The following is a 17,386-nucleotide window of genomic DNA, read 5'->3' as shown; positions in this document are numbered from 1 at the left end:
TTGAGTAGTGCTCGAGCGTTTGGTATCCCTATCAGGTCGGATTGAGGGAGGACATAGAAGCAATTCAGAGGCGAGCTGCTAGATTTGTTACTGGTAGGTTTGATCATCACGCGAGTGTTACGGAAATGCTTCAGGAACTCGGGTGGGAGTCTCTAGAGGAAAGGAGGCGTTCTTTTCGTGAATCGCTACTGAGGAAATTTAGAGAACCAGCATTTGAGGCTGACTGCAGTACAATTTTACTGCCGCCAACTTACATTTCGCGGAAAGACCACAAAGATAAAATAAGAGAGATTAGGGCTCGTACAGAAACATATAGGCAGCCATTTTTCCCTCGTTCTGTTTGGGAGTGGAATAGGGAGAGAAGATGCTAGTTGTGGTACGAGGTACCCACAGCCACGCACCGCATGGTGGATTGCGGAATATGTATGTAGATGTAGATGTAGAAACATCTTAATCATTCACGAATGTTTCCATTCCTGGGCTTAAAGTCAATGATCATGCCCTTCTGGACATCGGATAAATCGCTCAGTTTCCACAATACGGCAATGACTGCACTGTTTTCGCATCCCCCCCCCCCCCCCTTACACGCTTTATACACCCTCCACTTCTAGTGCTGTCACCTACTGCCTGTCAATGGTTATTACATGTTGACTTCGAACACAGGCAGTGATCACTTTAATGTGACTGGATTTAGTATTTAACACATTAACTCATTTGTAAAATAATAAGACATTTGAAGCTGTTTTATTTATGGGATTTAGATTTTTTAAGTATCTGGAGAGCGGTTTTATTACTTTAATAGACGTGGCTAACTATAAAGAAATGGTCAACACTTGAGCAGCAGTGCAGTGTGCCTAAAATAGTGGCCGCCGGCCAGCTCACCGAGTGTTGGTGACCTCCTAGGACCTGCGGACAGCGTGCCATCTGCAGCAGCCGCAGCAGGTTGGCGGCTTCCGCAGTCTGCGCCTGCACGGCTTCGTGCCACAGGGCTGCCATGCTGTCGCAGCGTGCACGGTTCAGGCTGCACACCGTTACCGCGGGGAAGGGCAGCGCCACTGCGGGGTCCGCCGTCAGCCGCGTCAGCACCGGCCGCTGTGCACACCGGCATACTTGTCGAAGGGTGCCCATCATTCGATAGCGGATTAAAGAAAATGAAGCACTTAAGGCTGAATGCTAATTCAGAAACAATTGCAATTAATGCGTGCAGATGTTATATTTGATCAAGTGTGTTCAAAAAATTACGTGTTGAGGATACAAGACATAAAGATACAATTGTCACCGCAAAAAATATACCAACAGAAACAAAATCACAAGACCAAGAAGAAGTTGTGGGATATGAACGAAAGTTGGTAGGTGGTTGTCTACATCCGAAAGATGATGCCTGTTAAAATTTAAAGGCAGTCGCATAAGAGTGGCACTAGTAGCGTCATTATGAGGATGCAAATCAGGTTTGCATTAAATACACGTTGTCATGATCGTGAGCGTTAGTTACCTAGACATGTTGAGTTCACGTTAGTCACGAATTCCTTTAGGGCGACAAAGGCAGTTTGAACGAGGTCGTGTAACGGAACTATGACAAGCTGGATGTTCATTTACGATACTGCAAAAATACATGGCAGGAACGCAGCCATTGTACATGACTGTTGGCAGAGGTGGTCTCGAGAATGTATGGTCACAAGAAGACTGGGCTCCAGACCATCATCTGGCACTAGCAAGAGGGAAGATGGTCGTGTTCGGTATACGGCTCTGGCACATTGTACCGTGTCTGCAGCAGCAATTTGAGCAGCAGTTGACACCACAGTGCCACAACGAACTGTTAATACTCGGTTACTTCAAGGACAGCCTCGAGACAGATGCCCTGTAATGTGCTTTCCGCTGACCCCAAACCACTGTCATTTGCGACTTCAGATATGTCAAGCGAGAGCTCATTGGAGGGCAGGGTGCAGCTCTGTTGTGTTTACTGATGAAGACTGGTTGTACCTCGGTGCCAGTGATGGCCGTGTGTTGATTAAAAGGAGGCCAGTTGAGGGTCTGCAACCGACCTGTCTGTGTGCTAGACACACTGGATCTGCACCTGGAGTTACTGTCTGAGGTGAAATTCCGTATGACAGCAGGAGCACTCTCGTAGTTATCCCACGCACCCTGACTGCAGATTTACACGTCAATTTGATGATTCGAGCTGTTGTGCTGCCAATTATGAACATTATTTCAGGGGGAGTTTTCCAACAGAATAACGTTTGCCCACATCCCATTGTTGAAACCAAACATGCTCTACAAAGTGTCTACATGTTACCTTGGCCTGCTTGATCACCAGATATGTCTCCATTCGAACACATACGAGACATCATCGGACGACAAATCCATCGTCATCCCCAATCAGCATTAACAGTCCCTGTGTTGACCGACCATGTGCATTAGGCATGGAACGCCATCAAACAAACTGACATCCAGCGTCTGTACAACAAAATTCAAGCACGTTTGCATGCTTGCTTTCAATATTCTGGCATTAACCTGTAACTTTGCAATGTTAATCACTTAGATGTGGTACCTAGAAAATGTATTCCCGAAATTTTATAAGTCTACATTAATTATCTTTCGGTGTTGCAATTTTTTTCCATCCTTGTAGTTACTTAATTACTTTTTGTTTGTTTGCAGGTAAATGTCTACAGGCCAGGTACAGAAAAAAAACTGCTCACTATAGTACCGTGGCACTGCGCTAATGAGCCACAACATTACGGCGCAGCCCATTGATATCGTGAAGTGTCGTTCCCTAGTACGTTTTTTTAGCAGCAGTGACCATGTTGCAGCTGCGTCAAGCCAATCGAAGTGACTCTTTTATCTGTATGGGTTGGCCTGAGACAGCTGCAACGTTTTCACTGCCGCCGGAAACGAAATTTCCGCACCATATTCCAGCTTATCGCCGGGGTGTAGCGTTGTGTTTTGCCACCTCTAGAAGCAAGTTATGGTACTGGGGTGTAGGGAGTTCAGTGCCCACCAGGACTGCAGACACATACCTGCAAGCAGACTCTAAACTTAATTTTTTGGGGTGATGATTAGAAATTGGTGACTACTCATCGTATACAGATACAGAGGTATTTGTTTTTATTTTACCTATTTGTATTAAGAAAGACACTAGTAGTAGGGCAAACAGAGGACAAGTGCAGTTTGTTTGAGTGGGTTGCATACATTCAGGGGCAACCTATTGCTGTGCTAAATCCCCACCCCTTCCCCTCTCGGAAATCCACAACACATCCCCCCTGTCCATCGCTGTTACAAGCATGCTTTTGATATCAGATTAATTGGTTAGTTAATAACATCGATCAATCACTTAACACCTCCTCCTCTGGGAGTCTGTGGTGGTGAGGAAGGAACTCATGGCGTGAAATAGAAGTCAATGTCAATTACATAGCAAGTGATATACCGTTTATTTATAAAACTAAATTTTCAGAGGTTGATCTCTTCATTTGGCGAGAAAAGCTCACATCCCACAACTACAGTTCCCAACTACATAATTACGCTGCTGCAGGCCGAATGTGTTGTCTTGTTGGAAAATTTTTGTCTGCGTGCACACCTTTGTCTGCAGGAATCGACTTAGCTAGTGCATAATGCCACCACCAGAGAATTTATCACCCCACCACCCCTTGCTCCCTCCCTCCCCACCCTTACCATAAAAAAACTTATGGGTAAAACATTCTCTCTGTGCTGGAGAGGAAGGATCTCATGACACAAATTTCAAATCAATGTCAATAATATATTGATCATATTCTTTATTTAATCAGTTTAATTTAGTTATGCCATGTTCTGTAAATCATTTTCTCGATTATTTTATCGATATGATGTGGAACAAGTCAGATTACAATGTGCTAATATTAATATTACTGTACAATATTTTTTTACCAGTTCTGAAATGGAAACTCGTCCATGGAATAGAAGGAGTTGTCCAAAAGAAATGATTTTAAGCTAGATTTAAAATTTGATCTGCTACCTGCCAGACACTTTATGTTGTTGGGCAAATGATCAAAGATTTTTTCTGCTGAATAATGTACTTCTTTTTGAGCAACTGACAGCTTCAATAACGGATAGTAAAGGTCATTTTTCCCTCTAGTATTGTACATATGAACATCTCTGTTTTTCAAGAATTGTGATGGATTATTTATAACGGGTTTCATTAGTGAATATATGTACACTGATGGTGCAGTGAAAATACCTAACTCCTTGAATAGGTGCCTACATGACGTCCTTGGGTGAACACCACTAATTATTCTCACTGCTCTCTTTTGTGCAATCAATACTTTATGTCTAAGGGGTGAGTTACCCCAGAAAACTATTCCATAAGACGTTATTGAGTGGAAATATGCAAAGTACGTTAGAAGGCTGATCAGTTTATTACCAAGACTAGCGATTATACGAAGAGTGAAAGAAGCTGAAATTAATTCTTTGAGAAGCTCAGTAATATGCTTCTTCCAGTTCAAGTTATCATCAATGTGAACACCCAAAAATTTGGAGTAATCTACCCTGTTAACCTAGCCCTGTTTATATGCTACATCAATTATTGGTATGACTCTATTCGTTGTACAGAACTGGATATAGTGAGTTTTTTTCAAAATTAAAGGAGAGTCCATTTTCTCAGAACCACTTAATAATTCTTTGAAAGACATCCTTAACAATTTCTTCAGCTGCTTTTTCTGGAATGGGATTTATTATAACACTCATGTCATCTGCAAAAAGTAATAGTTCTGCTTGCTGAACTTTAAGTGAGAGGTCATTCACATGAATAAGGAACAGCAGAGGACCCAAAATTGAACCCTGTGGGACTCCCTTTGTGATAACTCCATATTCACTAGAATTTACCACCCTCCCAACATTATTTGTGTTATTCAGCACAACTTTTTGCTTTCTGTTCATTAAGTATGATTCAGGCCAGCTGTGTGTATAGCCTTCAATTCCATAAAACCTTAGTTTTTCTAAGAGTGTAACATGATCCACACAGTCAAATGCCTTGGAAAGATCACAAAAAACACCAACTGGCGATAATTTATTTAGGGCTTGTACTATTTGATGTGTGAATGTGTAGATAGCATTCTCAGTCAAGTCACCCTTCCGGAATCTGAACTGTGACATGCTGAGTAAATTATTTTCACTGAAATGTGAGACTACTCTTGAATACATAACTTTTTCAAGTATTTTAGAAAATGAAGTCAGCAATGAGATTGGTATATAATTATTTGAGTCACTCTTGTCCCCTTTCTTATGAAGAGGTTTGACAATTGCATATTTCAATCTGTCTCGAAAAATTCCCTGTGCCAGCGAAGCATTACATATATCACTAAGGACTCCACTTATTAAATTAGAAAAACACTTCAAAATTCTTTTAGAGACTCCATCAACACCACATGAGCTCTTGTTTTTCAGTATATTTATAAATCCCTTAATTTCAGTGGGGGATGTTGGTGGTATTTGTAAAGACCTAAAGTCCTGGGGAATGACATTTTTAACATATATTTTTGCTTCTTCAACTGAACCCGTTAGTCCTATTTTTGCTGCTACAATGAGAAAGTGATTGTTAAAAATACTTGCAACTCGTGAATTATCACTCACAACATCATCATTTTGGTTTATTGCTATGGTATGCTGTGCACTGTCAGGCTGCCCTGTTTCGCATTTGACAATATTCGGTATAGTTTTAATCTTATTATCTGCATTATTAATTTCTGTCAGAACGCATAAGCTTCTCGACTCGTTAATGACTTTCCTTAAAATATTACTGTATCTTTGGCAGTAATCAAGTAACGTCGGATCCTGACTTGTTCTGGCCTGTACATATATTTCCCTCTTCTTCTTACACGATATCTTAATTCCCTTAGTAATCCATGGCTTACTTGACTTTGTAATGGCTTTTTTGGATAAAGTTTCAGGACAGCAACTCTCAAATATTGAGACAAATTTACAGTGGAGTAAACTGAATCTGGCATCAGCATCATTTTCTGCCTATACTTCATCCCATTCTACCTCTTCTGGGCTGCTCTTAAAACTCTGTATCCTGATCGCATCACTAAGCCTCCCTGCCTTGTATGAACCTGCCTCAAGCTTGTAAGGAGTTGCATGTGTTATTTCCATTAACTGTGCATCATGATCAGATAGCCCATGAACAATTGGGTACACATTAATAGTTTCTGCCTGAGCACTGTCTATGAAAATGTTATCGATAAGTGAACTACTATCCTGCTGCACTCGAGTTGAAAAATTTACAACAGATACTAGATTGAAACAACCAAACAAAGATTCTAGCTAATATTTCCTATATGCATCTTTTAAGAAATCTACATTTAAATCACCACAAACCACTTTTGTCTGACAGGTAGCTCAATAATGCCTCTAGATTTTCCATGAACAGCTGAAAGTAATCTTGAGGGGATCTGTAGATTGTTACAATTACTATAGAAGTATATTGCAGCAGCAACTCACAAGCACATGCTTCAAGGATCTGATCTACACGAAAACTATTTGTTTCAATATTTTTAACTTTGTGTCCAGTTTTTATATAAGTAGTAACTCCTGCTTTTTCCATGTTAACTCTACATGATCAGTAACCCCTTAAATTTAACTTCTCCATCCCTGCGGTTACCTGGTGTTCAGAGAGACACAAAACATCTATACCTTCAGAATTTACCCCATTTTCTAGGCATACAAGAAGCTCATCTATCTTATTTTTCAATCCTCTAATGTTCTGATGAAACACACAAATTTCATTTCTTTGGTTACTGCTACATACATTATAGTACTGTTCTGTTTTAATCTCTTTCAATACTCTCTGTCTGTAACCTGACCCCAACCTAAAAAATGTGTCCCTCTGACTCCAGTAATCACAGGTATTTTGTCTTGTGTGCATGTGGTCCCCCATACATTTTCTGCAAGAAGATCAACTAATCTTTCCTTACCCCTCTTATTCAGGTGCAGGCCATGACTAGTGTAACCCCACCTCCCAATTGCATCAACAGGCACAGCACAGATATAACATTTAGTTTCTGCCAACAGTAACCCCCACCCCCTCACCCCCCAGCTCTATGTTAACACGGTAGACAGCCGTATTAACCCAGGGCTGGTCATGGCGCTGCAAAACATCCACAAACCCCACACGAATGTGAGCTGTTGCTGCTCCTATTATATCCACGTCACACCTAATACTATAGTCCGAATTGCTAGCCAGGCTGTTTCCTGCTCCTCCTACTATAAGAACATGGTCCTCACCATCAAAATCTTTGCACAAGGCCCCTAGATTTTCTGTAACATGGCTAAGCTTAGCACCACGTTTCACAATGCTTGTGACCTGGTACTCGACTCCTAGGTCATTCTGTAGCAACTGGCCTGGACCTCTCCCATGACTGCTACCTAACAGCAGGACTCTTTTCTTTCTGTTTGACTTTACTCCAGACCTAGCATTATAATTGTTACTTCGAGTCTGCTGCACACTACTTTGCTCAAAAACTGTTTGAGGCTCTTCTACTTCAGGTAACAAATCAAACTGATTGCTCACTGGAATCTGAAAAGTGATTTCAGTGGTTTTCTCCTTCTGACTACGACTTGTTACCTGTTCCCAGCTCCCATTGTCTATTTCCCCCTTCAACCTGTGGCCGAGCGGTTCAAGGCGCTTCAGTCCGGAACCATGCGACTACTACGGTCGCAGGTTCGAATCCTGCCTCGGGCATGGATGTGCTGTCCTTAGGATAGTTAGGTTTAAGTAGTTCTAAGTCTAGGGGACTGATGACCTCAGGTGCTAAGTCCCATAGTGCTTAGAGCCATTTGAACCTGTTCCCTGATTTTCTTGTCACGGCTTCATAATCTAAGACTCCATTGGCGAGCCTCATCTGGCACTATAACAGCTTCCCCGTTACAATCACCCCAGTGAAACACCAACACACAATCCTGACATTTCACTCCCGTGCTCACTAATCTACGATAACATCCACATTTGTCACAAATGACGGCAGATTAAACAATAAAAATTACACTACAAACAATTCCGCTTCACCAATTAATAATTAGTAGAAAGTAACTTAGCTTCCGGTGAGATGAGCAAAGAACTTCTGGACGTCAGGCAAATGTAGCAGCAGGCGAATATAAACAGCACGAAGTTAATTGCTGGCGTAGGTTATAGTGGCGGAAATCACAAAACGAGTACGAAACTGAAGAGGCTCAATATTTTCTAACGACGAATTTGAACAGGCCCTACTGTATGTATACATACTCTAATGGAAACAGAAACACCACTTAAAGACTTTACTGCACAATATGGAAAATTAACTGTACGGAAGTACAGAAAAAAAGAAAACACGAACCGAATGCAAACTATACGCGCACGATACTCTTCACAATAAAGCTACACAGACACTACCCAGAAATTATTGATTAATCACATAACTTACTGCGGTCGATAACGAAAACAAACCCACGCCAACAGCTTGCACTTTAGAACAGTTATCTTTTCACGAAAACTACGCAAGTAATAGCGAAACCTTCAATATATAGATCGCAATAGGTTATGGGAGACAGGGCTCCCCCACTTGAGTGGAGCACATGTCCACACCCTACCCCCACTTCCCAAGACGTAGTAACTTTAAGCACCAAGGAATGGAATGAAGTGTGGTATAGTAGCCACTGTTTGGATTCACCTGCACGTGTCTGTCGTCTGGGCACAGCCAAGGAGGTCAAAAACCACCCAGTGTCCTAATTGCAGATCAAGATACTAAATACCACCAAGCACGGGCCGGATGTCAGCCTCCTTTGATCTCTCGGTATCAGGTGGCAGCAGTCTGTTGATCAGGAAAGTCCAGATTTTCCTCCTGTCTCTGTCTCTCACAAGTGGCTACTTCCTGTTTGTGTACGAACCAATATCTCCAAACACACAAATCGAGGTTTTCATCTCTCCTCAGAACACTGTGCTCCTATAGACTAATGTTGGTAACAAAGGGAGAGTTGACGCAGTTTCGATATCAAAAAGAGAGGGAAATAGTACTCTGCACTACCCTGCAAATTAATTGTTTAACAATTTACAGGAGTCAATAGATCAATTAAACTCTCGTCACCACCTTACAATGAACACACGAACATTATGCAAATCAATTAATTAAATGTCTGACACAAATAGATCATAGCACTAAGTAGCAACATATTCACTAAACATATCTCGCAAAAAAATCCTTCCAGTCGCGCTCGCAATCATGAAGCATGCGCCGTCTGCTGTACACCAGGCCGCACAGTGCTCTATCTCCCACCGTACTCGCGACTGCACCACACCACGGAGATACATTTGTGCCGCATGCGTCGATAGCATCAACGTCTAAGCATCAGTCTCCCGGTACTGGCATTCGTGCCGTACCGGATGCTCAGTGGTTGGAGCGAGTGTCATCATGGCCGGTCAGCCACCAACCAAACAATTTACATGAGAGGGACTAATTGTCCAGCACAAACACTCGGCTTATTGAACTACTCACGCAACACACACATCGGCTTCTGATGCAGCTCTACCAACAGTTTGCTATTCAGCTATCCAGAGGGTGCCACGACAGCCACCACCGAGGATTGTCCCCGTGGTTGTAGGCAAGAGCCGACTAGGCGGTAGATGGAATCTTTTCTTTGAAGCCTCTGGTGCCACGAGGCTAAACCGCCGTTTCCGCTCGGCCGCTCGCCATAGAACTGCGAGACAAGCACAGTGGCTTGGACGTATACAGTAGTTCTAATTAGTTCCACCCAGACATAGACTCCCGCCACTAGTTAAAAAAAAAAACCACTTTACCCAATCCGAGACAGGGATGTTGTTGGCCACACATCTCAATTTTCTAATGCAAAACGTAGATTTCTCACTTTTGTATGAGTTATAGTCAAAAATAGATGAAATCGCGGCATACACCCGCTTTCACATAGCTGAAGTATCGTTACTTGTTATGAAAAACCTGTAACGGTGTGGTATAGGCTATATTTCCTCTAAGTATTCTCTCATGAGATGCAAAAATCTTTTCTAATCAGCTTAATAGCTGTTGCATTCTGCATCACAGAACTAGAATAATAAACTCATTTTTGACTCATGATAGAGTGCTAACAGCATGCCTCTGTCACAGGATGCTTCCACCCTTTCGAACTCCCTTGAAGTAACCAAATACTTCGTCGCATATGATATCTCTTAAGGTAGCAGCACAGACAAGTTCAGATTTATACTACGTATCGCATTATAAACTCGGTAATGTAGGTGATTTGATTAGGATGGTCATCTCTCCCCTGTGTATGTGGGAAAGTAAAATTTCATTAAAAATCTCATTGCAACGAGAAACGCTGGATTACCGCTCCAGATCTTGGATCATATCTGTGGTACTCTAGACCTCAGCACGTCGTTGATATCAAATTGACGTGCTAATTAATTAAACTGATGATGAAATTCACTTTGCATTCTGAGTAATTTTGTTCAAAATGTCAATCCCTGGAGGGAAGAAGATGTTCTTCTTCAAGGAACAGCATTGAGAACTGACATTTGAAGCTGAGAGCAGAAGGGTTCTGCAACATACATTTCGCATAAGGTAAGATACAATTAATTATCCCTCATAAGGAGGCATGTAGGCAGTCTTTTTCTCCCACTCTATTTGGGAGTGGAACAGGAAAGGGATGACTAGTTCTAGTACAGGGTACCCTCCGCCTCATACCATACGATGGCTTGCGAAATGAGCATATAGATGTAAATTTAAATTTACTCAACCTATTAAGATGTCACTCCATCTATTTATAGGCACACAATACTCATCGAAAAAATTTGTCTGTTATTTATCGAGAAAACAAAAGACGGAACTTCTGCTGCTGAGTGTCTCTCGGTAAAAATCTTCGTATCAGCTCCTAATTTTCTCACTGCAGTCACTTCGCGAGACGTATGAGAGAGATTGTAATATATTTGCCCACAACACTTGGAAGAAGCGGTATAGAGCTCACCTCTACTACCTTTTCATCAGAGATCGCTTATCTGCCGTTTTCTCACGAATCTTTCAGTCTTCGATATATTGCATTTTAGTAGACATGATTTCCTCGAGTAAGATATGTCCCACTCGAACTCATAGACCGCTGCTGATTCCCTCGAAATCTCATAACGCTCCAACAGGACTGTTCCATTAGAAAGAAGGCTGTCTAGTCCTCCACCTATCACTGACTAGGCAGAGAGCTATCACAACGAGAAAAATAGCACACTAACATACAGAAGGAAATTCACAACCACGCAGAGTACAGGCACTCTACATAAAGAAGTTCAGAAGCAAAATACCTAAAATTCATCAGTATCAAATGCAGGTCTATAAATATTACCCTGTACATATCCTGATCTCCTTTATCATATTCCTATGACTATTACCTTAGAAATACGACAGTTAATACGACATTTAAATGGTGTCAGAAACTTCGTTGACAGCACAGTCCCTCTCTCTCTCTTTACATTATTTTTGTACCATCCAATGGAATAAAACTACGAACTATAAAAACTTCACTTCCGTTACCCTGTAGAGAACTCGATAAGATATTACTACATCCCTCTCTTCCGATATATCGAAAACACATACCGTGTACATGTTGACATCGAGCATATGTGGTGATCCTATAAAATATACACATACTGGTCCATTGAAGCAGGTGGCCAGAGAGCATAGTCTCTTGCACAGACCCGTGTAATGCGTTCTCGCCCATTTTATAGGAGGACCATATCCTACAGGCTATCGCTCTCAGGAAAGGGCTCCTGTGTTGTTCTTTCATAAGCAGTTTGATACATTGTTTTTCTGATGTTACACATGCAAGCAGTGTATGACTACAGCTTTGTACACAACCTTACATTTTGTTTTTCCTCGTGACTTAGAGGTCTTTGCCAAGTGCTATCTGGCATTAACACACTTCGATCCAACGGCTCTCACAGGAAGTTGGACATTGCAGGGTGTAAGTTAAGCTGCTCCCCACAACACACAGAATTGTTTAAATTAAAGACAGAGGCGATGTTTCTTATTGACAAAAATGCGGAAGGTATTGCAACATATGGAAACTGGAGGAGTTTGTAGCATTGTGGACCTTTTCCAAACAGCTCTCTGAAGGTGATTACCCCTACATTTAAACTCACGTTCCAGAGTGACGGGATAGTAGATGTCTCGGTGATATGTTTTTGAAGAGACCAAGAGCATCGCTTCCTCATATTGGTGGGGCATATTGTACACAGGTATGTGATCACTGTTTCCTTGTCCTAGGTACCGGTCATCATGACACCAAATCTTTGGACACTGTGTCTTTCATTTTATGGCTTACAATTCACACATCATTAAACTGTCGTATTGCTAACGTAGTAGTCATGTTGTTGTTGTTGTGGTCTTCAGTCCTGAGACTGGTTTGATGCAGCTCTGCATGCTACTCTATCCTGTGCAAGCTTCTTCATCTCCCAGTACCTACTGCAACCTACATCCTTCTGAATCTGCTTAGTGTATTCATCTCTTGGTCTCCCCCTACGATTTTTACCCTCCACGCTGCCCTCCAATATTAAATTGGTGATCCCTTGATGCCTCAGAACATGTCCTACCAACCGATCCCTTCTTCTGGTCAAGTTGTGCCACAAACTTCTCTTCTCCCCAATCCTATTCAATACTTCCTCATTAGTTATGTGATCTACCCATCTAATCTTCAGCATTCTTCTGTAGCACCACATTTCGAAAGCTTCAATTCTCTTCTTGTCCAAACTATTTACCGTCCATGTTTCACTTCCATACATGGCTACACTCCATACAAATACTTTCAGAAATGACTTCCTGACACTTAAATCTATACTCGATGTTAACAAATTTCTCTTCTTCAGGAACGCTTTCCTTGCCATTGCCAGTCTACATTTTATATCCTCTCTACTTCGACCATCATCAGTTATTTTGCTCCACAAATAGCAAAACTCCTTTACTACTTTAAGTGTCTCATTTCCTAATCTAATTCCCTCAGCATCACCCGACTTAATTCGACTGCATTCCATTATCCTCGTTTTCCTTTTGTTGATGTTCATCTTATATCCTCCTTTCAAGACACTGTCCATTCCGTTCAACTGCTCTTCCAGGTCCTTTGCTGTCTCTTACAGAATTACAATGTCATCGGCAAACCTCAAGGTTTTTATTTCTTCTCCATGGATTTTAATACCTACTCCGAATTTTTCTTTTGTTTCCTTTACTGCTTGTTCAATATACAGATTGAATAACATCGGGGAGAGGCTACAACCCTGTCTCACTCCCTTCCCAACCACTGCTTCCCTTTCATGTCCCTCGACTCTTATAACTGCCATCTGGTTTCTGTACAAATTGTAAATAGCCTTTCGCTCCCTGTATTTTACCCCTGCCACCTTTAGAATTTGAAAGAGAATATTCCAGTCAACATTGTCAAAAGCTTTCTCTAAGTCTACAAATGCTAGAAACGTAGGTTTGCCTTTCCTTAATCTTTCTTCTAAGATAAGTCGTAAGGTCAGTATTGCCTCACGTGTTCCAGTATTTCTACGGAATCCAAACTGATCTTCCCCGAGGTCGGCTTCTACTAGTTTTTCCATTCGTCTGTATAGAATTCGTGTTAGTATTTTGCAGCTGTGGCTTATTAAACTGATTGTTCGGTAATTTTCACATCTGTCAACACCTGCTTTCTTTGGGATTGTAATGATTATATTCTTCTTGAAGTCTGAGGGTATTTCGCCTGTTTCATACATCTTGCTCACCAGATGGTAGAGTTTTGTCAGGACTGGCTCTCCCAAGGCCGTCAGTAGTTCCAATGGAATGTTGTCTACTCCGGGGGCCTTGTTTCGACTCAGGTCGTTCAGTGCTCTGTCAAACTCTTCACGCAGTATCGTATCTCCCATTTCATCTTCATCTACACCCTCTTCCATTTCCATAATATTGTCCTCAAGTATATCACCCTTGTATAGACCCTCTATATACTCCTTCCACCTTTCTGCTTTCCCTTCTTTGCTTAGAACTGGGTTTCCATCTGAGCTCTTGATGTTCATACAAGTGGTTCTCTTATCTCCAAAGGTCTCTTTAATTTTCCTGTAGGCAGTATCTATCTTACCCCTAGTGAGATAAGCCTCTACATCCTTACATTTGTCCTCTAGCCATCCCTGCTTAGCCATTTTGCACTTCCTGTCGATCTCATTTTTGAGGCGTTTGTATTCCTTTTTGCCTGCTTCATTAACTGCATTTTTATATTTTCTCCTTTCATCAATTAAATTCAATATTTCTTCTGTTACCCAAGGATTTCTAAGAGCCCTGGTCTTTTTACCTACTTGATCCTCTGCTGCCTTCACTACTTCATCCCTCAAAGCTACCCATTCTTCTTCTACTGTATTTCTTTCCCCCATTCCTGTCAATTGTTCCCTTATGCTCTCCCTAAAACTCTGTACAACCTCTGGTTCTTTCAGTTTATCCAGGTCCCATCTCCTTAAATTCCCACCTTTTTGCAGTTTCTTCAGTTTTAACCTACAGGTCATAACCAATAGATTGTGGTCAGAGTCCACATCTGCCCCTGGAAATGTCTTACAATTTAAAACCTGGTTCCTAAATCTCTGTCTTACCATTATATAATCTATCTGATACCTTTTAGTATCTCATAGGAATACGATAAAGGAGACCAGGATACATACTCGGTAATATTTATAGACCTTCATTCTATACTGATGAATTGTAGGTTTTACGCTTCTGAACTTCTTTGCGTAGTGTGCATATACCATACATGGTTTTGAATTTCCTGCTGTATGTTAGTGTGCTATTTTTCTCGTTGTGATAGCTCTCTACCTAGTCAGTGATGGGTGGAGGGCTAGACACCCTTCCAATTAATGGTACAGTCCTGTTGCAGAGTGATGAGTTTTCGAGGGTATCAGCAGCGGTCTATGACTTCGAGTGGGACATATCTTACTCCAGGAAATCATGTGGTCTGAAATGCAATACATCGAAGACTGGAAGATTCGTGAGAAAACGGCATGTAAGCGATCTCTGACGAAAGGCGAGTTGAGAGGTGAGGTCTATACCGCTTCTTCCAAGTGTTGTGGGCAAATATATTACAACCTCTCCCCTACGTCTCGCGAAGTGATTGCAGTGAGAAAATTAGGAGCTAATACGAAGATTTTTACCGAGAGACAATCAGCAGCAGAAGTTCCGTCTTTTGTTTTCTCGATAAATAACAGACAAATTTCTTCCATGAGTTTTGTGTGCTTATAATGGATGGAATGACATCTTAATAGGTTGAGTAAATTTACATTTACTTCTATATTCTCATTTCGCAAGTCATCGTACGGTATGAAACGGAGGGTACCCAGTACTAGTACTAGTCATTCTCTTTCCTGTTCCACTCCCAAATACAGTGGGGGAAAAGGACTGCTTGCATGCCTCCTTATGAGGGCTAATTACTTGTATCTTATCTTTGTGGTCCCTATGCGAAATATATGCTGGTGGCAGTAGAATCCTTCTGCTGCCAGCTTCAAATGATGGTTCTCAATACTGCTTCTCGAAGAGAAACATCGTCTTCCCTCCAAGGATTCCCATTTGAACTACTTGGTGAGTAGGCCGACCGCTGGAAAAAATTACTCACCATACAAAGTGCGTCTCATCATCAGTTCAATTAATTATCCTATCATTTGATTTCAATGACGTGCCGCCAGGCGGGTGGAAGCAAGGGCTAGAGTACCACAGATATGATTCGGGAGTTGGAGTGGTAATCCAGCGTTTTTTCGTTGCGACGAGATGATTTAACGAAATTTCAATCTCCCGTCTACACAGGGAGAGATAACCACCTTAATAAAATCAGTTACATTACCGAATTTATAGTGTGATATGTAGTATAAACCTGATATTTACAAATTCTTTGTGCTACTACCTTAACAGACTTTGTATCAGACGATGCATTTGGTTACTGTAATGGATTTCGAAACCAAGGAAGCATCTAGTGACAGAGGTAGAGCATGTTCTGAATGCTCTGTTATGAGCCAAAAATGAGCTGTTTCTCTGCGGCGCGGTGCAGTCGCGAGCTCGCGGGCATACAGCACGTGGTGCCGCCTGACAAACAGTGAACGATGTGTGCTTCGCGTTCGCGATCGTGTCGGAACTTTTTTTTTTTGCCAGATTTGTTTAGTGGAAATTTTGCGGTAGAGGAGGATGCACACAAGACCTCACATCTATTTAGCACTACGACCTTTTTGTGGCGGAAATTTAATTACTTGATCTGCATAATGTTTGCGTGTGATACGCAAATAGTGAAAATGTTTTATTACGAAGACAGGTCAGTGTAAGGTGGTGATGAGTGATTTATGTGATCTGTTTGACTCCTACAAATTATTAAACAATTAATTTGATAGGGTAGTGCAAATTTCCCTCTATTATTGATATCGAAATTGCTTCAGCTCTCCCTTTGTCCCAGCATTAGCCAATAGGATCACAGTATTCTGAGAAGAGATGAAAACCTCGATCTGAGTGTCTGAAGATGTTGGTTCGTACCCAGACAGGAAGTAGCCTCTTGAGAGAGGCAGAGACAGGAAGCAAGTCTGGAATTTCCTGATCAACAGACTGCTGCCATCTGATGCTTTGTTCAGGTTGTGAGATCAAAGAGACGGATGTCCAGTCCTTGGTTGGTGGTGCTTAGTATTGTGATCTGCAGTTAGAACATTGGGCGGTTTTTGACGTCCACGACGGTTTTAAATAATGCCCAAGGCAAGCTGTGGCTCAAATTTTTTGGATTGACTTGAGTAGGTCAACATACACTTCTGTGATAGGTACAGCAGTCATCCTCCAGACTGCATGGATCTGCAACTTGTGTGCCACGTTGTATCGGTCTTCCTAATCGCTGTAGGCTGATAAGTTTTCGGTGTGCAAACCATTTAAGAACACTGTCATTCTCTAGATTAATGCACGTTACAATGACAACTCAAAAGCGCGCATGGAACAGTATTGTCTGCATCTACACCACTACTCTGCATTTCGCAATTAAGTGCATAGCAGAGGATTCATCAACCGAATTTCACACAGTTTCTCTACTGTCTCACTCTCTAACATCGCGCAGGAGAAATGAAAACTCAAATTTCTCTGTTCGAGCTGTGTTTCTCTTACTTTATTATAATGTTGATTTCTCTCTATGTAGGTGGGAATCAACGAAAGTATAGGCAGTTTTTCTAGTAGACCATTGTATCTTCTACGTGTTCTGCGAATAAATCGCAGTCTTTGGTTTGTGTTCCCCATAACAATCTCTATATGACCATTCCAATTTAAGTTGCCCATAATTATCATCCGTAGGCATTTAGTTGAAAGCGCACCTTTACATCTGTATGATTCACCATGTAACAGAAAATTAATTTACTCATGTGGATGACCTCATA

At 41.6% G+C, this 17,386-nt stretch overlaps 1 protein-coding gene across 1 annotated transcript in view; it reads right to left on the bottom strand.

Moving 5' to 3' along the window:
* Positions 1-1,128, bottom strand: part of LOC126188440 (uncharacterized) — a 347,741-nt gene extending 346,613 nt beyond the window's left edge. The window contains exon 1 of the mRNA XM_049930045.1: positions 883-1,128. Within this exon, the coding sequence (XP_049786002.1) occupies positions 883-1,128 (246 nt within the window). The remainder of the gene's footprint in view (positions 1-882) is intronic.
* Between the last annotated feature and the right edge of the window lie 16,258 nt (positions 1,129-17,386).

This window comes from Schistocerca cancellata, chromosome 5 (genome assembly GCF_023864275.1).
Source record: "Schistocerca cancellata isolate TAMUIC-IGC-003103 chromosome 5, iqSchCanc2.1, whole genome shotgun sequence".
In the NCBI taxonomy this organism is placed as follows: Eukaryota; Metazoa; Arthropoda; class Insecta; order Orthoptera; family Acrididae; genus Schistocerca; species Schistocerca cancellata.
Note: the sequence above shows the minus strand (reverse complement) of the source record. Positions and strands in the feature narration are given on the sequence as shown.